The sequence below is a fragment of the Melanotaenia boesemani genome, chromosome 20, assembly GCF_017639745.1.
Source record: "Melanotaenia boesemani isolate fMelBoe1 chromosome 20, fMelBoe1.pri, whole genome shotgun sequence".
In the NCBI taxonomy this organism is placed as follows: domain Eukaryota; kingdom Metazoa; phylum Chordata; class Actinopteri; order Atheriniformes; family Melanotaeniidae; genus Melanotaenia; species Melanotaenia boesemani.
Genome location: NC_055701.1, coordinates 8,610,604 through 8,626,367, shown reverse-complemented (window position 1 = coordinate 8,626,367; position 15,764 = coordinate 8,610,604). Strand labels below are relative to the sequence as shown.

At 37.2% G+C, this 15,764-nt stretch overlaps 1 protein-coding gene across 1 annotated transcript; it reads right to left on the bottom strand.

Annotated features, from left to right (window-relative positions):
* Nucleotides 1-247: 247 nt before the first annotated feature.
* On the bottom strand, nt 248-15,567 carry LOC121630759 (calpain-1 catalytic subunit-like). Its single transcript, XM_041971223.1, has 22 exons — nt 15,416-15,567; nt 14,016-14,284; nt 12,305-12,374; nt 12,094-12,212; nt 10,346-10,479; nt 10,050-10,224; nt 8,303-8,377; nt 8,118-8,203; nt 7,744-7,818; nt 7,285-7,445; nt 6,943-7,100; nt 6,613-6,624; nt 6,307-6,515; nt 6,145-6,184; nt 5,990-6,058; nt 2,157-2,214; nt 1,972-2,033; nt 1,633-1,701; nt 1,451-1,529; nt 1,008-1,124; nt 825-877; nt 248-706 (listed from the first exon to the last, which is right to left on the bottom strand). Exons 2-22 carry the CDS (start codon nt 14,250-14,252, stop codon nt 680-682), a joined length of 2,085 nt encoding a protein of 694 aa, XP_041827157.1. The 5' UTR covers nt 14,253-14,284; nt 15,416-15,567; the 3' UTR covers nt 248-679.
* Nucleotides 15,568-15,764: the final 197 nt, after the last annotated feature.

The following is a 15,764-nucleotide window of genomic DNA, read 5'->3' as shown; positions in this document are numbered from 1 at the left end:
GAATCCAGAGAATCCAGAAAGTGTTCCATTTTTCCAAGTTTCTTCATGTAAAGTTGTATAAGGACTGAGCAAATGACATGAAGTGCCATGACAACCAAGGAAATATTTCTTTTCTTCAAACGCAAACATTATTTGTCATTGTACTCCTTTCAAATAAAAAAGAGGTTTGTTTCTTAAAGCTGAAATTACAAATGACTTTTTGCAACCTTTAGCAGTTGTGGAAACATTTAAACAAAAACCAGAGGAATGTGTCAACCAGTTTATTTTTTTATTTATGACTGATAATGAGGACAACGCAGGTTGACAAGAATTAAATCAGACTTCAAATTGTTCCCATAACCCTATAAATCCTTTAAGAGCAAAAGTAGACATATTTCAGTATAATGATGGTTTGTTTGACTTCAAACCAACATTAATTTTCATCAGGACAAAAGTTTGAATAATATAAAAAATAAATCCATATTCATTTGTTTTTTTTTTTCACTTTTAGTTGTAAAAGATCTTTTATAATAAAGAGAGAGAATATGGCTTTTTTGTGGTAAAAATTCATTCATTTCATATCCTGAAAAGTTAAATGTTTTTGTACATCATTGGTTTGCATTTTAATCATATGAAAAAAATATATCAGAAAAGTCTTTAACAAGTCCAAATGAAGGTGAGCGCTCTTCTTTCCTGCTGGTTAAGTGTACATTGAGATGTACAGCCACTGAAAATGAAAGAGAGGCAGATAATTAATACTGTTACTACTACAACTACTAGATACTAATATATCTGCTATATGTAAATGTATGTGAATGCCCTTTTAGTCAATATTAGGTAAAAACCTCTGGTTCCTGAAGACTCATTGCTTTTCCATCACAAAGTTGTTTGAAGATTTCTGTTGAGCAACACACAGATTGTAAACACCTTGAGCTTTGATTAAAAAACAAACAAACATTGCTTTCTAAAGGAAAATACGAAAAGAAAATAAATAATTGCCCATGTCTTTGTAATTTGACTTGTCTTACTACACATGCAGTCCAGGCGAAGAATGAGGCTGATGAAGCTCTCCAGAGTCATGTGACCAGAGGAGGCGCCGTAACGCTTAGCCATGAGGTTGAGCATGTCATCATTGAGCTTCATTCCTGATAAACACACATGGTGACGGGTCAAGAGGAGTTTGACAGCTTTCTTTATCTTAGTATATATTCTGCACATGTTTCACATTTTCATGCTTAAAACTATGAATCTCTCTGTCTATATATCTATCTATCTGATACTTTTTTTAATGGAGGGGAGAATGACCTTTTGCTCATATTAATATGACATCACATGAGCCTCATTAGTTATGTGTAATATGAACTAGTGGTCAGTCTAGCTCATTGTAGACCACAAATTGAGATTATCAATCTATAAACAACAAAGCATTTTTTCAACTCTCAGACATGTAATGAATCCTGTGCTGGTCTACCTGAAGCTATGAATGCATTCCTCAGCTCACTCAGTGACAGTGTTCCTGTTTTTGACACATCAGTGAGGAAGAAAATGTCCTAAAGGAAGACGAAACCATCAACAATGATGAAAAATAAAAAAGTACACCTGTGCTTAGATTTAACAATATCCATATTCAAGCTGGATATTACATTTTCTTACCTTGTAATTCTCAACCTTGTTCCAGAGACGCACAAATTCCTCACTGTTGAGTTTCCCTGTAATCGATGTCTTTGTAAATGTGCAGTCAAGGAAACACGCCCCCACTTGTTTGGACATGCTTGACCTTTAAACTGAACCATCCATGTGGTATAAACAAGAGTGTTAAGTTTGCTTTCATAAGCACTGCACTGTTTTAATTCTTTCAGAAAATTCAATAGTTGTAAATGAGATTTTTTTTTTCTCTTATCTGATTAAAAGTAATAAAAAAAACATGTGGATGTATTTATCTGCAGTGTGAGTCATTTTGAGTGCCATATGCTCTATGCGACAACAGGATACATCCATGAGCGCAACCATGCTGCGACATGCATCAATGCTGAAGCCTCCAGATTTCAAATCTCCTACAGAAAACACAGAAATCGTATCAGCCATGCACAAGCCAACACACCACCTATTAATGTGATATCACTGTGTATTATGACTGAGAATGAAATCTGTGGGTTGTTAGCCTTTACGGTCCAAACCTTTCAGGATGTTTTCATTCAGAAGCCGCTGGAGCTGCTCAGCATCCACTTCATCATACTGGAAATTTAATTCATTGTTAATCAATGCCAAATGCCAAACAGCATCTCTCGAGCAAAGATAAACAACACAGAGATGCACAGTTACTAGATGTTTCTGGCCTCCTGTATGTACAATTAGCATTGGCAAAAAGAAAACAAGCAACACACAAAATAAATAGATAAATTTAAAAAAAAAAGGTTTCTTGTTTTGGAACATTTGATTTTTCTGACATCTATGGAGACCTGGTATACAAAACAAAACAATACTAAATTAAAGCTGCAAGCAGCGATGAAGGCCCTCGCACCTCTGGCGCCGCTCTGGCCTATTGCACCGCCCCCTCGGCCTGCAACCTCCCTCCCCAAGCAAGCTCGCTCTGGCTGGCAGCCGTACGCTCAGTCGTCCCCATGTTTCTGCCTCGTGTGGTCATTGTCTCTCTCTGACCATCATCTCATACATCAATGGGCCTAATAATGACATCAGAAGTGGTCATGACCTTGTTCTGACCAATAGTGTGAAACAAATCCAAACACAATCATGCTTTTAAGATCTGCAGATATCAACATGGCCAGTAGGTGGAGCTATAGTGTTTGATCTTGTACTAACATGTTGAGGTTCGGACTTTAATGACAACTGCCAAGTATCACGTCATTGGGTCAACTGAGTCCAGAGTTATAGCCACTTCCTGTTTGATGGCGAGGGACAGAAACCTCACAGGCAGCCATTTTATTCATGATGGTGTAAGCAGTTTGTTATATTGTGAGTCATGTGTTCATCAAGGATAATATTGATGAGTTTGAGTAGGTGTGTAGGGTTTTCAATGGGATAAAAGGGGTACTTCCTGTTTCCAGGGGGCGGGGCTATGGCGTTGAAAACATCAGGACATGAAGAGGCTTTTTGGTTTGTACTGGCATGTTATATAAATATGCCACATTTCATGAATGTCAGTCAAAGCAGTGGTTGGAGCTGATAGAATAAATAATTATAGGGGGCGCTATAGAGCCACATAACCAGCATATGTCTATTTAAATCAGTTCCAGGCCTGACCACTGTCCTTCCTGCCGAGTTTGGTGGAGATCGGAAGTACTATGGGTCAGTTGCAAATACTTCCTGTTTCATGGCGATGAACGCCATTCGCCATGGTTTTGCTTGAGGAAGGAACTTGAGGATTGTTTTCGGTAGTATCACGAAAGAGTTTGACCTGATCTGAAGCACTTTTGAGTGTGTGGAGTTCATTCCTGAGGAGAGGGACCCCAGTGTCTGAAAAAGACACTTCCTGTTGAAAGTGGGCGGGGCTTAGACCAAGACCAGAAGTAGTTCAATGTATCTGTTCAGGAACAGACCCTGAGTAATTACTGTGAGTGTGATGGTGATTGGATGAAAATTGAGGGATTTATACTGATTAATGATGTCATGGCGTTTTATCCAAGTTTGTCATGACGCCACCGTCTGGCCATGCAGCATTGAGCAATGTCCAGGTGACAACATCTGGACATGTAGATGTGGTCAGCATGGAAATGACATCAAACGGGGCCATTTTGGTTAAGATAGGTTGTTTTATATGTAAGTTATGTCAGTTTCGTCTCTCATGGCGAGATATCAAAGTTTGAGGCCACGCCCCCGCCATGCCCTTTCTCCTTTGAGAAAGTTTTGCATAACTTTTGATCACACATGCCTCTGGAAGCTTCAGAGTGATTTTGAGGTAAATACGATATAATCTGTAGGAGGAGTTCGTTCAAATGCAATGGCAAGAAACAGGCCAAAATGACCCTGAAAATGACACGTTTTACAAAATGGCCGACTTCCTGTTGAAATTAGCAAAAAGGTGTAATGGACAGTTTTGTGCATCCTGGCATAGTAAATCAATGTGGTGAATTTCATGCATGTCGGTCCACGTAGGGGGCGAAGCTGGTTGATCAAAATATTGTAGGGGGCGCTATAGAGCCATTATGTCACTATTCCAGCATATGTCAATTTGGCTCAGTTCCATGTCTGAATACGATCCTTCCTGCCGAGTTTGGTGGAGATCGATGATACACCGGGTGAGTTACAAGTACTTCCTGTTTGATGGCGTCGGACCAAGATTCGCCATGGTTACGTTTGGCGAAGGAACTTGAGATTTTTATTGTAGTATCATGAAAGGGTTTGACCTGTTGTGAAGCACTTTCAAGTGTCTGGGGTTCATGCCTGAGGAGAAGGACCACGACAACTGCAAAAAAGCACTTCCTGTTGAAAGTGGGCGGGGCTTAGGGCTAGACCGGAAGTGGTCATATGGGTGTGTTCGGGACCGGACCATGACTAAGCCCTGTGACTTTGATGGTGATTGGGTGAAAAATGAGGGAGTTATAGTGATTGATGATGTCATGGCGTCTTATCGAAGTTCGCCATGGCGCCACGGTCTCGCCTTGCAGCGTAGAGCAACAGTCTTCACCAGATATCATCCCCAACTTGTTTTCAGGTGTCTGACCCAGTTTGACCCCGGTTGTGTTCAAAAGGCCAGAGCAGTGCGTTTTCGAGTAAAAAACATGACTTCCTGTCGCCAGGGGGCGTGGCCTATTCATAATCCAATGATGACCATGTAGATGTCTTGAGGATGGGACTAGTATCATACGTGGCCATTTTGGTTCAGAAATGTTGTTTTATGTGGGAGTTATATCAATTTCGTCTTTCATGGCGAGACATTAAACTTTGAGGCCACGCCCCTTGTACGCCGTTACTCCTTTGAGAAAGTTTTGCATAACTTTTGATCACACATGCCTTCTGAACATCCTCAGCCATTTTGGTGTCAATCCAACAATGTCTCTAGGAGGAGTTCGTTCAAATGCGAAGTCAGTAAAACGCCAAAATGGCGAATTTGACCCAAAATGGCTGACTTGCTGTTTTTTTTAGGACAGTGCTCCAAGAGGATTTTTTGTTCGCCCCACCATTTAGAACAAGTGTACCGATTTTCATGAAGATTGATGACATGCAGTGGCGGGGCATCATAAATAGGTGGCGCTCTCGTTCAATTTTGCCCGAACAGTCCCGAGCACCCCACCATATGTAAATTTACGCATTCCTTTGGGGGGGTAGGCAAAATTTGGTGAGTTTTCGAGCATGGGCAGTACCCCAAAAATGTGTTTGAGTTTTGAGAAGAATAATAAGAATAAGAAGAAGAAGAAGAAAAAACGCTTGCATTACAATAGGCCTTCGCACCGCCTTCGGTGCTCGGGCCTAATAAAAAAAATTAATTTCTGATTTAAGGCATTTGATGGTGGCATTGCTGATGGGTGGACATCATTTGCTAATAAATACAAAAATAGCATGAAAACAATGAAGGCAGTTTTTAATAACTAACATATGACAACATATAACAGTGATTTTTTTTATGAAATACAAACATCTCTTCAGCCGTATTCTTTCCCCTTTAAGCCGATAAGAAATCTTTGCTCTATGTGCAAAAACTATTTAGTCACTGATGATTTTTTAGTTAATTTTTAGGTCAAATTACATAAAACTTAAGTGTGAGAGAAATTGAATATTTTGAAATTTAGCCATGAGTAGCAAAATTCAGTAGTTCACAATGAATGTGAGAGAGAAAAACTTTAGGATTTTACATTAAAATAACGAGTTCATTTGCTGCAGATCAAATCTTGTTACAGGTATCAATAAAATGACATTGTTCCTTGTACCTTAATATTTCAAAGTTAATCAGTGATTAATGGAAAGACCACTTATCAAATATATATAGGATAGTTACTTTAACTTTTTTTAATATTAAAAGCAATGTGCTAAACATTCTTAGATTAAAATTTACCTTGTCTGAGTATTGACGGAATAATTCCTTTCTATTTTCACATTCTTGTCCGTTCTTGACCTGCTTGACCTGCAAATAAAAGACAACTAAGTTTAGCTAAACAGAATTTAAAATGAATATAGATAATATTAAAATATTTCTGGACTTTTGCATACTTTTTCAACTGGTTCGTGTCCGAGGTCTGCAGAATTTTCACTAGAGATAAATAGAATCACACAAGATTAGTTTCTTAATACAGAACATCTTTAAACAAGACAGGTTCTCATAATTTACTTTAAGTCATGTAATTGTCTTCTGATATGGAGACTGAAACGTACTAGCACTGGGTCTCATTCTTGGAGTGGATGGTCAGGATGAAGGAGGCGGTCTCATTGGGGTTGTAGGTGGAAGGAACAATCAGGTATTCTCCAGGCTTCAGCCACAGAAACTCCATCACCTCACGTGCATTCATGAAGGTTCCAGTCTGGGCAACAGGTGCATTGCGGCTGAAGAAGGAGGCTGGGAACTTCCCGCTCTGAGCCTTGTACTGCAACACAGATATTCCAGTTTCCTGACATTGGCATAACAGGTGCTGGAATTGGTAAACTGGGGAAAAAAAACTCCATGATAACATAGTTTCTTACCTGTTCAGTCACCTTGAAGGCCATCAGTAGAAAATTTACCATGTTGGAGAAAAAAATTAATTAATTTATTGCTTTTAATGTATTTTATAGAAATATTTTTTTAACATAAATTCAGTCACTATAAATAAAAAGTCTCAGTAGCCACCTGTATCCAAGCTCCATGATTGTCATCTAACTTTATTTTTCTTCTTATCAAACATTTTTTTGCTATATATTTTGTAGCAAATAACTAATTTGTGGTAGAGTCTTAATGTTTTTCTCAATCTTACAACTTCTGCTGTTCCCTGGCTGCTGAATAGACTAGTCATGCATAATGCAAAGAAAACTTACCTCAAAAATAGAGAAACCAATGTGAAGGTTTTGCACCATTCGTCTGTTCCTCTTGTCTGGTTTTTGCATGAGAGTTACCAGGATATTTTTTGTACCATTGTTCTCTGAATTTGCACCAACAATCTTGAACCGATATTGCGGATTCGTCCAGAAACTGTCTAAAAGACAGAAACAGTGTGTGTTTATATGATTTTATTATCTATGACTTTCACAAAAATCTAATTATTTTTAAGAATGAACTATTTTTAATTCATTAAAGTTTGCTTAATGTTGTTTGAAGTTTTTCATACATTTTTCCAATCAATGTAGATTAAATAAGGTCTTAAGTAATACGATGAATACCTCTGTTGTTCATGCAGCCTCCGGCCGTTGTTCCTGCAACCCATCGTCCCTCGTATGTTGAAGCTTTCCAGTGAGAAGAGGAGTTACTGTCAAGGAAGTCTGGACTCATGCCACAGATATCTATGTCGTGGTAGAACTTGCAGAAATCTTCCAGGGACATCCTGTTAACATAAACCAATTTTAATACAAATGTTTGTTTTAAATACAGTGTGAAAATATGCAATCCCAAGCACAAGAAATGCTGTACAACTTTCAGCTGAGGTAAGTATGTGTAAATATGTTTTATTACTGATGCAGAGGAAGTAGTTTTCCTCTCTGTTACCACTGTAGATTATTCTGTTGTTATTATTATGTAAATTATTATTACTTGACCTGAATAAAGATGATTTTGGCAAAAAAATGTCTGTAAATAAGCAAATTAATTAATTAAATTTTTTCAATATAATAAAATTTGCTTACCAAAACTCTCCATCATCAGCCACAGAAAGACACATTTCACGATCCTGAGAGCTCACAGTTTGCCACAAAGAGGACCTAAAGGACAGTTTGTAGGATGAGAAATATTACTTTAAGATCCAAACTAACTTTGTAAGATACCTGTATTTTTTTACAATAATTGAAAAAAAAAGTTTAGCAAACCATTAATTGATAAGGAAACAGAGTTTGTGTTTTTTCTCCAAATGATCCAAACCTTTTCCTGTGCTACCGGCATACTACTACATACTGGCAGCTGCAGCTTCAGTAAAAAACAGTAATCACATTTTAAAGAAACTAGACTTTGTTTGTGACATAAAGTGATGCAAATTTAACTTGACTGCCTGCATTGTTCTCACCGATCACTCCAGTCTCCGTTCCACTCTCCTTTGCCCCAAGGGTTCCACAAACGCACCAGGTTGACAAGGTTCCCTCGGCTCATTAACTGACCAGAAACATCATTATGTCACATTGCACTATTAATATTATGCTATGATATATTATCATTATGCTGTGTTATATATTTCTATGCCAATGTAATCACCTCTTTGAAACCGGTGACGGTGTAGGCATGGCCCTGGATCAGTCCATTCGGTAAAAGGGTGTTTGCAGGTGTCTTCTGAAAAAGAAAGAAACTTATCATTGCTAAGAGTTAATTTATCCCTTATTTAGTGTTGTGGGCATGAAACCAGACTTTTGAAAATAACATTAAAATGATTTCAAATTATTTGGTCAGCAGATAATTCACTTGTGAAAGGAGTAATGTACAACCTTTGGCATCCATTTGCTTTCATGTTTAAAGCAGCAAAACCAACACAAACAAAAAGTGGTCATATTATGGACTTTGATTTTGTCCCTGTCTTTGTGAGAAACTTTTAAAACTGAAGGTCATAGTTTATTCAGTGTAAGAAACCTGGAAAACCAGCTCCCTCCTGATTTTAAATCAAATCAAGCATGTACAGTAAAAGGATCAATGAATGGACCTTTAATATCTTTCTAATGATTTCGGGAAAAGCTCTTATATAAATTCTTGCCAAACATCAGATGAGACCAGATTTTTCTGTACGGTTAATACAAAGATTCTGCTGGTGCATGATTAGCATAGCTTAGCACAAGAAACTGAACACAAAATGCAAAAAGTTCTGTCTCATTCCTCTCTATGTGGAAATGGATGAATTCTACTAAATTTTGTCCAGAACCAAACGAGGGACAAGATTGCTGATCGTGCTTTTGAGTATCTAAATACTGAAGAAATTTGGTTTTGAAGGATGACCTAGAGGTTTTTGAACATACAAGACACCAAAACGTACTGAAGAACAAAAATACACGTCTGAAAATCATGCAGTGGCAAAAATTCCTAATATGTGCACAAATATTTATTTATGTTATGACTGCACAGCTGAGCATGAGACCAGGTTGCATTTCATTATGTAGCAGCAAGAAGAGTAACCCTCATGATTTCTTCTTGTTTTAAAGAAATTATTTGTTTTGGCCTTGTAAGGGTGTAGTGAATAAAATATTGTAATTTTAGAGAACTGCCCTTCTCCCAAAAAAAATAACCTAATTTGTTATTTGTTCATGCTGGTAATGTTTTAAAAATGTTACCTTTAGTGGTTGTAACAATATTTGCATATGAATTTTCAGAAGGGAATCAATTAATATGACAATTACATGGTAGAAAGAATGTATTTTAGTCCTGTATATGATCCTTTTCTACAGCTTATCAACTACTTTAGTCTAGAGTTGTCGCGTGTAGCGGGCGGAGGTGAGGACCCAAATGCAGGCAGTCAAGGCAGGAGGCAGAACTGTGCTGGTGACAAGGTTTATTTCTCAAAACACAGGACAGGGAACCACACACGACAGGGGAATGAACCACATGTAAGGATCTGACAGGCGCAAACTGAAAACCATGGGGTGTATATATGCACAGGAGGAGTAACAAGGAACAGGTGAAGTGAATGAGTAATTAGACCAGGTGAACTAATGAGCCAGAAACAGGAACCACAGGAACCACAGGAACGCAAGAGGGAAAACCAAACATGACAAAACTGAAAACCTAAAGCATGAACATAACAGAAACTGAACATGATAAAACCCAAGAACTATAAACCAAGAGCAAGACTGAACTAAACATGAGAAAAACCAAAATCCTAAACCATGATCAAACACACACACCAAAACCCAGAAAACATGACAAGAGTTGAGTGAAAATGGTCTTTTTAGCTGTCAGCTGCAGACAGATAAAAAGTGAACCAGTCAGTGTTGCTTTTGTATGGTGAATATTTTCTCACCCCTTGCGGTGTACCACAGCTTATGAGCGTACGGGATTTGCCAGCTCTACACAACATCTCCCACAGGGCTGAAGAGGGGTTGGACAGAGTGATGCACATGTGGACACCTCCGGTGAAGTCCCTCATGGCCTCTGCAGGGGTCCCAGAAATCATGTCTGTGTAGGAACCACAAACCCTGACACAGATCATAATCATGTTATTTAATGCAGATGAGACAAAAATCCAACATTGCTAATGCCTGAGAAGCAATGTAGGTGTTTTTTTTTTCTTCTTGTTTGTTTGTTTGTTTTACATACTTCGCATAGGCTTTTTCCAGCAGAGCAGGCCAGAACTCATTTTCATCTTTAGAGTGAACGAAGATCAGCCTGCCGTTGATTGTTGGTAGCTTGTCGTCAATAACAACATCCACCCACTTCCCAAATCTCCAGAACTGAATGGAAAAATTAAAAGTAATAGAAAAATGTTTTCTTTTCATTTTGTTTTGCATGTCCAACATGAGTCAGTAGTTATTTTTATATTTGAACAAACTTTTCAGATTGCTGCAAAACAAGATGGGACTTTTTTTGTGAATTAAGCTAACATATCTAACTGCAGTCGTAATTATTTTAAAGAGAATGACTTTCTGTGTGTGTGTTGTGTGATTATATATATTATATATATCAGAATTAGCCTGGTCGAGTCGATCCAAATATCGATAGTATCGATACCAGAATGGTATGGTATAGTATGGCATGGTATGGTATGGTTTGGTATGGTATAGTATGGTATGGTATAGTATGGCATGGTATGGTATGGTATGGTTTGGTATGGTATAGTATGGTATGGTATAGTATGGCATGGTATGGTTTGGTATGGTTTGGTATGGTATAGTATGGTATGGTATGGTTTGGTATGGTTTGGTATGGTATAGTATGGTATGGTATAGTATGGCATGGTATGGTTTGGTATGGTATGGTATGGTATGGTATAGTATGGTATGGTATGGTTTGGTATGGTATAGTATGGTATAGTATGGCATGGTATGGTTTGGTATGGTATGGTATAGTATGGCATGGTATGGTTTGGTATGGTATAGTATGGTATAGTATGGCATGGTATGGTTTGGTATGGTATAGTATGGTATAGTATGGTATAGTATGGTATGGTATGGTATGATATGTATGGTATGGTATGTAATCTAGACTTCACACTGTAGCAGCTGGACCTTAAATAAAAACAACAGGATCAGAAATCAGAGTAAACTGGTTTCTATTTAAACATCATAAAACTGTTACATAATAAGAAATTTATCTTTCTTGAGAAATTGGCTTTTTTGTTTTTCCAGATAACTACCTACTATAACTGGTTATCACAAGATAACAAACTTTGGTTCCTCAAGAAAGCAAACATGAGTGGTTAAGGCCGTATTTAAATGGCATTTGTATATTTTAAGTATATCAATGATATACTTAACTTTCCCCTTGGTAAAAGTTGTCTTGAACTCAAAGCCCTGCGTTTCATAGTGAATTTGAAAATAGAAAACCTAAAAAACAAACCTCATGTTTTACTAATTTAAAAATTGAACAATGATCCAAAGAAAACAGTTCTCTATCTTGTTGCCTCAAGCGTTTGCTTTACACTGTAAAATAAATAGATATTTGATCTGCTTTGCATATTAGTTTCTGAATAACAAACATGTATTTCCTCAGGGTATGAAGAACTGAAACCGCAATAGATTCCAAAGTAAAGATTAAAAATGATAAAAGTTGGGACTTCATGGTGACAGGTGTGTTTCTCTCAGAACCTGTTTAAACTCTAACATGCATGTCTACGCATACTGTTTGCAAAACTAAACTCCCCCTGTTCAGACAGGCACTTTCAACAGCTTTTAAATCTTTCACATAATGTATTGCTATTTCCTGGAGCAGAGTCAAAACAGTTGTAATAACACACATGTCCAAATGCAAGGAGTGGTCTCAGTGATCTCAGAGATCTCAATTTATCATTTTTCATTTGTTTTAGTGAATTGTGACCCTTTGAAACAAGATTACTTTCTCATATTTACCCTAAAATGAAACAGTCCCGTGTAGTCCCCATCGAATGTTTGCTCCAGGGGAACAACTTGTTCAAGAATGTGATTCTGGAAAGTCAACGCTCCAATAGATGCAAGAAACCAGCAGTTCCCTAAAGAAATTCATATAAATTAGTAAAATTAACTGAACTGTAAGATAACCTGTGCTTTAAAGAAATTTTCAGGAATGAGGAAAAAGACTTACCAATTACTCCCTGACCAAAGTCAAATCTGGAGACACCATCAAGCACAAAGGATGGATTAGGAGCAATTTTCTGGAGAATATAAAATTAATTGTAAATTACATTAACCAGTTTGAAGTACCTCTTTTCAGCAGTACACCCTGAAATTACAGATGGTTACTGTAATTTGTGCAAAAACTTTTTTTTTTTAAATGTTTGTGAAGGTTTTCATTCATCCAGACCATCACATCCACTGTAGGCTGAGTTAAGTGAACTAAATTGGGTTTAATTTCTTGGAGACATTTCACTCTTTTCATTCATCTTAATGAACACAAACTTTTGAGCAAGCGGTTTGAGCAGAGAGTGAAAGCAGCTGTAGGTCAAATTAAAGAAAGTTTAGCTTAATAGGGGAGGAGCTCTAAAAAGACCTCAGCTGAATCACGACTGTCATTAGCTAGACTAAAAGTTCATCAATGAAACATGTCAGTTGATCCGATTGGCCTCGATAGGAAAGAATTTTCCATCCGATCCAGAGGGCTGTATACCCTTTGCTATTTTTGATCAGCCTGTTTTATTATTTTAAACATGCGTGTAGAACCTCAACCTTTTAACTACAATCAACATCAATCAGCATCAGTTGTCAGATTGAACTAAAATTGTGTAAAATGAATGTGTGGATATAGCAACTATAGCTGAGTAAAACACAAACAAAAACAAACTTTTACACTTCTTCTTTCAGTTTTTTTTTTTTTTTTTTAGTTATTTACACCACTACTTTCATTTATTTACCTACCAACTCCAATTCAGCCCATTTTCGTGCATCAGCCATTATTTTTGTTCTTTTCAGACAGATGTAGAACTTGTCACTTGTTGATCTTTGCTTGCTCCTGGTTGGACACTACTGTCAATAAGCTGTCTAATAGGTTGAAAGTTTGACAGGAAGTGACCTCTTTAGAATTTCCTTGTCAAACAGAAGTCTCTTAGCACTTTTTTTTCTTTTTTAATTGCAAAAATGTTATTAATAATTCATTGTGGATTTACCATATAGAACATCTGAAAAATCACTACATTTTGGGGCTGGATTGTTAATCTCCTGGACAATATATAAATGCCTAGAAAACTTTGCAATTGAGCACAGAATTACACACTACCATTCCGGAGAAACTGTTGACAATATTACCAATGGCGCTCTGGGGCACTGGCGATCTAGTGGTGCCTTAAGGATTACTTGGGCTATACTACAAAGGAAACTGGTTGTAATGTCTTTATATTGTTGCAGTTAAAGGATATGTAAACTTGGATTACATATTTTAAAACAGTGCATACTCTATGAATAAAGAGACAGAAGTGAAAAAAGCACTAAGTGAAAAAGTGTCAAATTGTTTTAATTTTTTGTGATAATCTAATTTTTACAACCCCAAAGTTGCATTTGCTTCACTTTGTTATATAAGCTCATGTAAAAGTGATCGACAGCATAGTTAAAATACAACTTCTCAGGTCTTTATGTTATGTTGTTTTTCCACTCCAACCACCTCCTTTCACAGAGTTCACCTCCCTTTTATCATTTCTTTTATCATTTTAAAGAGAAACTGTACATAAAGTAGCTCCTATCAACAACTCATGCTCAATCTGGACTGCAAGATACAAACTGTCCAAACATCCATTTCAGATTTTTAACCTAATCTGATTCATATCAGTTCAGAAACATAATTTCACTGGATAAAAAACTCTCACCGCTGGTCTCAGCCACTCCACTCGGGTCAAGTCGGATGGGCTCAGTATCCCCTGACCGATGGACGTCTTGTCAGGCGGGAACATGTCGTCGATGTATCGCACCAGTTTGATGCTGCAGTATTCTTTCAGCTGCTGGTAATCTTGTTGTAGGAACCTCTCAGGGTTGGTGATGCTCCCGTAACCGTCTTGTTTGTGACGGGCTTCCATGATGTTCAGACACACACCGGGAGGAGGCATGGCTGCAGTGTTTCAGCTCTGATTACAATGATCTTTTAGAGAAATGTTAGAATTTTTTTGCAGCGCATTTCCATACCCAGTTTTTAAGAATATATTGCATTTCCAACAGTAATAGACATTTAAATGAATGATTAGGAAATACTGTTTATATTTCTTCTTGACAAGAGCTTTTAACGAGATGTTTTAATCAAGAACTGACCCACTTATATTATTACAGAATACAGAATTCAGCAGGTCTTTCTTAAAGACAGGCAGCCATCTTGTCAGATTCAGTTGATGTTTTTTTTATTGCTATCTGAGTGTATTTTTTACTTGATCATTTACTTTCTTGTAATGATCTAGCCTAACTGTAAATTGACTGTTTTTTATAGGACTTTTCTAGTATTCCATGCCACATTCACATTCAAATGAGTGTGTCAATCAATTCACTCCCTGCAAATGAACTGAATTACACTTGAATTAATAAAGTTCTCTGAATAACGGATACTGGAGATTAATTAGGAATGCAGTTTTGTTTCAGACATTTCTTTCTTGCATTTAGTTGTTGTTTTTTGTTTTTTTTTTCTTGCCAATCTTTAAGTTTTATGTGTGTCTATCAGCTTCAGGGCAGGATATTTGGCTTAAAATAGTGTCACAATGGATTAAAATGGATCTTGACCCTACTTTATTAGTGAAAGCAGGTTACATAAATAAAGCTGTGTTACATGTCTAATGACAGCTTTGCTTGTCTTGTCACTTTTAAAATTTGGGGTAATTTTTATCTCTAAATCATTCTCCTTTTTTCAGTCAAGGAGAAAGAAAATGTCTTAAAGTGCAGTAATGTAAACTATTAGGTCTGAATTTGTTTAAGGTGTATTTATTTCACCACTTGTGGGAGCTTCACCACAGTATAGATTAGTTTCACTGCTTTAAATAAATTGGGATTTTTTAAATTAAAATGTATGAAGGCAAGCAGTTTTATGATCCAGGTCTTACAGCAAGATGAGGCAAGAAGGTTGAACCTGACTTTCTGTTGTAGGAATTAATGCAACCCCAACTAATTCATAAAAAAAATCATCATTTACCTTATTTATATGTAATGTCACCCTTGAATTAGGCTAAAAAAAACATACAGCATGAATTCAGCAGTTGCAGTCCTACTTAAAAGGAGAAAATATTCTTACCTCTCTGGTTCTGGGGAAAGAAGGTGTAGAGCTCATCAGATGGGTGGATCATCAGGTGTGTGTGCAGGGCCGGTAAAGTTTATATAGTGCCTCTAAATGTCTGAGGCCTTCAGGATTGGTTGGATGTCTTTGAGATTCTTTTCTGGTTCCCTTTTCTTTGGAAAGTGCAGATGTTTTTAATAACAGCATTTGTCACATGAGCTAAGAGCTTAACATGAATGGCTGTTTATCAGCACGCTTTCAGGCTTAAATAACTATGAGAACAAGTGGTGAAGAAAGATTAGGAGCAGATCTCAGTAGTTTAAAGCAAACTGTATTCTAAAAGTTTTGTCCTCCCTGAAGTACCTGA